The 8,803-nt window shown below is 31.7% G+C and overlaps 1 protein-coding gene across 1 annotated transcript in view; it reads right to left on the bottom strand.

Moving 5' to 3' along the window:
• Positions 1 to 452: 452 nt before the first annotated feature.
• LOC107453521 (choline/ethanolamine transporter flvcr2a) overlaps positions 453 to 8,803 on the bottom strand; it is a gene marked incomplete in the record, with an annotated part of 26,886 nt that continues 18,535 nt past the window's right edge. The window contains 4 exon segments of the mRNA XM_071178318.1: positions 453 to 2,333; positions 3,474 to 3,585; positions 4,518 to 4,623; positions 6,983 to 7,093. Of these exon segments, the coding sequence (XP_071034419.1) occupies positions 2,275 to 2,333; positions 3,474 to 3,585; positions 4,518 to 4,623; positions 6,983 to 7,093 (388 nt within the window).

The raw sequence follows: 8,803 nt of genomic DNA on the forward strand, positions 1-8,803 counted from the left end.
ACGGCATAGTTAAACTGCATAACCTCGACCTTTAACTTCATAATGGTAATAGTGAAATGATATTGTGTTTAATCGTCTTGCATGGGTGTTTAATATTTTTATCTTAAAACAAACATAATTTTAATGCATTTTTAACTTGGGTTTACTTGAAACAATCAAAAGATTACTGGTTCCACAAATAAAATTCCACATTTTAAATAATTTACCTATTTTGTAAAATAGATATCCGTTAGATTTTCATCCTTCATGCATAATTTCAGACATAAAAGGGAACAGGGGTAGTATTTCGAAAATGTTGGGCAAAAAATGATTTTTATGTTAAAATACGGAAAGACTAACTTATTCTAATGAGAAAATGAATTGTTTATAAAATAAGTTTAATTTCGCGCATTGATTTAAAAAAATAGTGAGGGATAAATGAATAATACTATTTTGTAAATCAAATTACTATGAAAACTAAAAACAGGTTTATTACTTAAGAATTTTTTATTTAAATAAAGCATATGAAGTCTAAACTTTACACAAACCATATTTTGCAATATTTCATATTGAGAGCATAATTCCATTCAATATTCCGATATTGAACCGAACCTGGTTGTTCCAAAATTCGAACGACATTCATAGGGACGATAAAAAATATTCAAGATGATGGAAATCGAAGAAAAAAAACCTGCAGCTTATGACAAGTGCAGTAAAACAACTATAAGAAGAAATTTTCTGTGTCCAAAAAAATTTAATTATTTGTTTAATTTTTACTGGGGTTGCTTGAAGTGGTGTCTTCTAACACTATTTCATAGATTATAGTAACGTAAAAATGATCACCAGAGTAGCTTGAAGATTTCATATATGCTTAAAAAAAACATGGCGTGAGTCAGCTGTTAGTGGATTCAGCATGGTGTATTCAATAAACAACTGATCAGGGAAGAGTGATTTAATGTGATAGGTTCGAGCCCTGAAGTCTCTAAAGATCCTCAGCTCTTTATAGTGAATACCGTGTTTACATTTAATTTAGTTAGACACAAACTTCAACAGACCTCCACCTTTCGTGTCCTCTAGATTCGAAGCTTGAATGCGTTTTTCTCGAAATTATTCCTCTCAAAGCTATTCTAAGCTTTCTTCTTCTTGACGCTTTTTACAACTCCTCGGAATGTGTCGGTCGAATTTTGGAAATCCCTGTACTGTTTGTCTACGGTAAGAACTCCCCCCGGCACGAAGTCTTAGGCCTTCTGCTGCTATGGAAACAAGAATAGCTCATTTCAGGGAGGTTAGCTTCTCTCTTCACTCTAGGGCTAACACAATAGACAGATGAAAAAGATTCCCGTTCTCTCGTCGATCCGACCCAAAACCTATCCTAAGTAGTTACCTCGCACCCCTACTTGAGATAGATATACCTCGTTACCATAGTCACCGCCACGGGTCCAGACGAATGGCTAGGGGAGTTCTTACGTTAGACAAACTATATACTAGGAGTCACGTGAACTCGTAAACTGTTGAGAATAATAAACCATTTGAGTTATGATATTTATGAGTTTAAAAGAAAAGATTTAACGATAATAAAGAATAAAATTTGCTTACATCTTTTTACAGTCAACTATGTAAACAAAGAAATAACAATAAAGCAAGGGAAATAGAGTGTACTTGCATTCGATAAGTGTCAATGTTCGTCTTTTAGATCAAACTATGTGATTCTGTATAAACGAAATGTTCTTGATTTACGTATCAAAACTAAAATAGTTTGTTTTGAAAGGGAAAATAGCCAAATGTATAGTATATTGTCTGATATTTTGCTTCCTTTTGTATCTAGAGCAGCGAAACTTCGGCACAGTTTGGAGACAAGATTTTGTCACCAAAAACATTGCCAGAGTCGCGATGTTGACAATGGTGACACGGTCAATGAGAGTGTTTTTCTTTGTCCTGTGTCCTCGAGTGTGGTTGAAATACGTAAAGTAGCAAAGCAAGAAGTGATGATTTTCGGGAGAATGGTTCAGGGTAAACAGAAATGATTACAAATTCAATATTTTTAGTCAAACACGTACAAGAAACATATTTCTTCATCTACAGAACATTTTTCATGCTGCATAGTGTTATTTATTTATCGTAGGATACTAAAATGCAGATCTCCCAATATCTAAGTTGACTTCAGTTCCAAAATAAGTGGTTTTCAAGTACGTAATTCGTAATGGGATGACAAAGTATCACATGACTTTTATTCAAAGATTAGTTAACCTTTGTGGCATGAATGGTGTGAATTGGCATAAGATGACATAATAGGAATCATGTTTGCTTCTCTTCATTTGATGCCGTGGTTCGTTTCAGCTCACATTTCATAAACACTGTCAATAAAAAAAAGTTAGGTATTAAAATTGTGAAAGAAAGTCTCAAATTATGTTTTTGAGAATTTAGACTTGTCATTTTTAGAAAATATTAAAAACATCATAAATCTGTTTACGAAGTACGTTTAGCATTAGAGAGACATAAATTTCTACGCATTCTACCGTTCATAATACGTTTTTAAATCCTAATTTTTTCAGAATGCCACTTGGAATTTTCTTCCACTATGCTATTTATGTGAAAGAAGTGAATAGAAGCTTTATAATTTTTTTTTCTTCTAAAGATATGATTTTCTGAGTTATAAAATTACAAAAAAGTCATATTTGAAAGTTTTTAATTCTCTAAAATAAACTCAGTGTTTAACATTTTAAAAATTTCGTTCGATTATTAAAGAAATAATAAAAATTATTGATGAAAAATTATTTATTCACTTAGAATTATCTTACGATAAACAAGTTTAAAAACAGGGTATAAAAAGTTTTTGATTTGCTTAAAAAGCTCCGGAAATATGGCAATTTGCAAAAAAAGTGAAATTAATATTAAAAAAATTTTTTTCACCACTTCTGCATCAACAGTTGGGATTTTAATTTTTAGAAAGCAGCTATACTGTAAAAAATTCCGACTAGTGGCTATATTTTTAACCGTAAAATCTTAGTGAACAACAAATCTGATACATCATAATTTTTACAGTCATATTTACGGTAAAATCACTGTAATCAATTAAAAATTACTATAAAAATGGATTTTAAGGTAAAAAGGAATTTACGAATGCTGCACTCGGAGTACTATCACTTTTTACCGTTTTTCTTTAGGGTGTACCCTACCATTCAGCTGTTTTATCACATATTTTCACCATAGATGCTGGGTTTGAGATAGGATATTTTGGTCTTTGTTAATCAACTGAAATGTTAATTATAAAAAATGATCTTTATTATTCTTTTAAAAATAATTATTTTTCAAAAAATATCTAGGTTTAAAAAATATCAAGGTTTAATCAAATAATATTAGATTAATAATAATCAGACTGAAATTACATAAAAGATGTATGCAGAAAATACATTACATATATTACCTTACATATTATAATTTCACAGTGAGTTTATATTTACTGTAAGAGATAATTATAAAAATGAATACATTACCTACAAATACCAATCCAACAAGAATGCACACTGTAAGAAATAAATTCGATACGAAATCACCGTAAGACTGTATCAAAGATGATGCAACATTTGTTAGGATGATACTGAATACCTGCAAAAAAATCATATATTCATGGTTTCTGATACGTGATGTACAATTTTATTGATTTACAATAACATTTAACCATACGAGAGGTAATACAATTTTCTTTTTACTTCTATCTTTAACTCCAGTGTTACAAATTTTGAGTTTAAAAACTTTTTATTTACTTATTAAGCTAAGTATTCTACACTAAATGTCTGCAAAAAATGTCAATTCACGTTTTCGTTTTCTTTAAAAATGAAAGCAATGCCATCATGGAAATGGATTGTTGTACCATTATGGACCATCAATCAAGAACTTCCATCGTTGTATCTTAGAAATCAAATGTTAGAACGATCACGAACAAACATCATCTCAATGTAGGAATTCAGACTGATTTATGATAGTAAAACATAAAAAAAGCAAATGTTTTGATGGTATATTCCTGAGAACCAACAAGAATTCCAATTTAACCATCACTAAAATGTATAGTTGGAACCATCATGGATCGTTCATCCATGAAAGTCAAACTTCTCCTGATGGTTAACCACCATATTATTAAAGTAGCATTTTCCGTCATGGAATGACGGTAGTTTGTTGGTATATAAAAAACCGTGATCACGTAATGGAAAATGATGGATGATGCCGACCATCAAATGATGTTGGACCATCATGAATTGCACTGCAACATGGCCATCAAAAATTGTTACTTGGGTTGTTTAGCTACGGAGAGGCGACTTGACTCAAGAAAGTGGTACAACAAAAAGCCCTGTGTATTCTCGAAACAATTCTCAATAAACCTGATGTTAAGTTTAAAGTTAAATAAATTTTTCTGAGAAACTTAAAAATATATATAGAATTAAAATTATACAGAATTAAAATTAGATATAATTAGAATTATAAATTGATTAAATGGTTTAGCTTGTTCTGTTTGTCAATGTTAAGAATATTTAATTCCATACCATTGTTGATGCGTTCAATAAGCTACCAGACATTGCTTCTGGAATAGGATATGTGATTTCTGCACCAAAATCAAAGCCAACCGGAATGTAACCAGTCATTAATACCCTGTAATTATATAAAAAAAATCCTGTCAATCTACACTAAAGACAGTCAAGGTGTCAAAAAAATTCAGTTTAAATGGTACATAATAGCAGTATAATGTATACTATAAAACTAAACTAAACTCAGTGGTATGACAGCCCATAGAGGGCCAAGACCTACAGGGCTCATCTCAGTTTTCGTGACCTTTGGGTCTGGGGTGCAAGAGCTGATGTTCCGGTTGGGTGGTCAGCCGAACGCGGATCCCCCAAAGTTGAGTCCCCAACCTGCTTGGTACTCATTTTATCGATCCACTGTAGGGATGAAAGGCTGAGTCAACCTTGCCAGGCCCGAGGATCGAACCAAGGACCTTCTTAATTGTGAGCAAGAAGAAATACTTCAGTCTCTGGACAAATTATTAGACGCCCTATAAGATTCTATGTAAAATCTTAATTATCTGGTGATACTATACAACTTTATTGTTCTTACGTGACAGAAACCGGTTTGTACTTGTTTACGATCGTGTATCAATTGACTAAATTTGGCGATATATAATATAAATTTAACGATTGGATAAATTTCAGACGATGTATTATATAAATACTAGGAGGCTCCGCCCCCTGCTCGCTAACGCTCGCCAACCCCCAAGAATTGCTACGCAATCCTATGTGGTTCACGCCGTGAACCATGGCTCGCTGCGCTCGCTCGCCAATGAACACAATGTTCTAGCACAAAGACATAGTATATTATCATCAAAGACATAGTATTTTATCATCAAAGACATAGTATTGTACTTATGTAGAAGAATTCTATCAATGTTCTTATTGGCTTTTAAAAAAGTATATTAGCTATTTAGATTGTACATGGTGAAAAAATCAAAACATTAGCTAAATGAGAAACATATTAGCAAAATAAATTATCAAATATTGCAGTTACTCACCTAAATTCAACTAAATGTGTATAATAAATTAGTTAATGCTAGAAATTCTGAAAGTTTTAGAAAAAAATTTTATTATTTAAAAATATAAACTTTAAACCCTAACTTTTCCTTGTGAGATAATAACCCTCAAAAAGTCTTTCATTTTCAAGAACACAAAAATTTGTTTTATCGCCAAATGAAATATTTTTTGGTGATCAGCATTATTGAAATCAATTTCTATATTAATTAACATTTGTGATAAAGTACATAACATTTTAGAACAAAATAAGGATGTTTTACATACAATAAATTAAAATGCATGGCTGTTAGCATTACCCGAGAAATACCACGTGGAGGTCGCCATGCTGCATTTCTAATCGGGGAGTTTTGATTTTGGCAGTTCCCCTTGCCTACTGCCAATAGAAGTTTCAATTAAATTTTTTCCAAAAAACATTTTTTTCTGCAAAGCTCTAAGAAATTAACACTAAGCATTTAGAATTTCTTTGAAAACACAATTATAGATTTGGCATCTTGGAGCAATTACTGAAAGGCTGTCAAATGACTTAACTCTTGACAGGCCAACATAAAGTTGTCCATGACTAAAAACTTGTTTAGTCAATACTAAACTGATTTTCTCAAAAGTCTGACCTTGTGACTTATTTATAGTCATGGAGAAGGCCAGCCTAATTAATTCCTAATTGAGTTTAAATTAAATATTATCATGTTTTTAGGGCATGAATCTGAATTGAACAACCTGATAATGCTCACTCTGGTTATTGTTTCCGTTTTTAAAAGCGCTATATGTTGAGCCACCTCATGTGACATTTGCCATGTGACATTTTTGGCAGCAATCATTGGTCGATTTTCTAACGCTGCCATTCGGGGAGTTGTAATGAGGCTTTTTTTTGGTGCCGTGTAAGAGAAATATATATATAGATAGACGATGTATTATATTTATTTATTACGTCAGGCATTATATTATTATATTGTAATAATTAGGTCAAATTATTGGACGCACTATAGTTTTTCAATAATGACATGGTTTGCACGAGTTTATAGGCAATACTTTTATATTTAAACATACATGTAATGGGGTTTTATTCGGGAGACTTTTCATGTATTCCTATCTGTATTTATTTTTAAAGTATTGCATTACAAAGTTAACCAATTGATACATTAACGTAAGCAAATGCAAACCGGTTCCAGCTGCGTAAAGCCAAAAAAGCTGTATAGTGTCACATAATAATTAAGATTTTACATATCTTATAGTGCGTCTAATGAACTTCGCCAGGGACTGTATATAGCTATTACAGTTGAGAACATCAATTATAACATGAAAGCAACCTCTCGCGTACGAGATATTCCTTAATTGTGATCATTAACCTCCTCTATACAACGATTACAATTTAAATGATAAAAAATTAATAACTGAGACTCATAGAAAATTGATTTTAAAATGATACTCACCCTAGTATAGAGAAGAACAAAAATTGAATCCAGATATGTTCCATTCGTATCATAAATGTGTAGCATAGCATGCAAATTGCACTTAAGCCAAATATGACCACTGAAACTTCTCTAAAAACAAATTAAGATTTTTATAAGATTACAATTTATGATTTGAAAATATAGAATTAGATGAAGTCATAAAAAACTAAATGTATCTTAAATTATATAAGTTTTTACCCAAGACTCGCATAAAATTGGCCAAAAAGCACATAAAATCACCACACGGAGCATAATAATAAAACATTGTTTTTATTTCTACATTTTCAGTAGTTCATTCCGAAAACTAGGGAGGGAAACTGATTTTTCACGATGTTAATTTTAAACATGTTAGTAAAAAGCATTATGCACAGCGGCAAATTACGTAACGTAGTGATTTTTAGATTTTATTACTTAGAAGTTTGATGTATAGTTTGATTGAAGTAAGGACTCCCTTTGCCATCCATCTGGAACCGTGGCTGTGACTATAGTTACGAGTTGTAACTACCTCAAGTAGGATCAAGTGTAGGGTCATTGCCAGGTTTTTAGCTAAGGGTTGGGGAGATAAATGAAATTTTTTTCTTCCGTCTACTGTGTTAGCCCTAGAGTGAAGGAAAATTTTACAGCGGCCTAGGCCCATTCGCCGAATACAATGGAACAACAACAATTCTTAATTTGACAGCAAGTATATAGAAATAAAATGTTAAAAATGTTACAGTAACAACGAAAACATTGAAATACACCAGAAAGAAGGTCAACGGACCCTAATAATTTAACATATCGTTCAAAAATTTAACATAAAAATAAACTAAAACAATATTGGTGTTGTTACGCTTAGGCCAACAGACCCTTATAGTAACGTAATATCTAACATCTCGAACTCATTTTTACTTACTAAATACTACACTCGAATAAAGGTATCAATGGGATCGAATTGAGAGCTGGAGCTAGTTGCTGGATAAAAGAAAATAGTTAAGAATTACACACAAGGCATCTTGCAATACACAGTCCTAGAGTGACGAGAAACTACCCTCCCAGAAATGAGCTGTTCTTGTTTCCAAGGCATCAGACAGACCCAGACTTTGCAGAGGGGGAGTTCTTACCGTAGATAAGCTATAACTAAAGCGCTAAATTTTGTTGATATAATAACTGAATAACAAAATTCAGTAAGATTTACATCCTATTGCATATTGTGATGGCATTCTGCAGGCCTCAGTGAAATGATTAGTTGACAATAACTTCCGGTTGGAAGCTGTATCTCGTGGATCGGATCTTGGATCTCGAAGATCCGTTTCTATAGGCCGTTGGCTAATTGTAAAATTCTATAATTGATCTGCAGATCTTGCAATGCACAAAGTAAATTAGAAAAGTTTTTATTTTCTGCCCAGCATTTTTTAGATATGTTAGAAGCAGACCATATGACTTGCTTTAAAAAAAATTAATGAAGATAAAGTTAATCAGCATATATATATATATATAAATACAAGAAAACACTAAGAAAGTTAAGAGAAACAATAAGTTTCATTTATTGCGCTTAAGCTGCAAGTAAACAGAACTCATTAGATGAGTTCAAAATGAAGAATAAAATAAAGAAAAATTATAGACATATGAAAAAAAGGGGGGTGGGAAATAATAAGTAAAAAAAATAACAAACAACATTTTATTTAAAAAAAAAATGAAATGTTAATTAAAAACTGGAAAGCACTCTGTTTTGCGGATATAATCGTGTGGGCTGAAGAAAAGATTATATATTTTTTTTCCGGCTTTTTTTCCAGTTTTTAATTAACATTTCATTTTTTTTTT

The sequence above is a fragment of the Parasteatoda tepidariorum genome, chromosome 3 (assembly GCF_043381705.1).
Source record: "Parasteatoda tepidariorum isolate YZ-2023 chromosome 3, CAS_Ptep_4.0, whole genome shotgun sequence".
NCBI classification, from domain to species: Eukaryota; Metazoa; Arthropoda; class Arachnida; order Araneae; family Theridiidae; genus Parasteatoda; species Parasteatoda tepidariorum.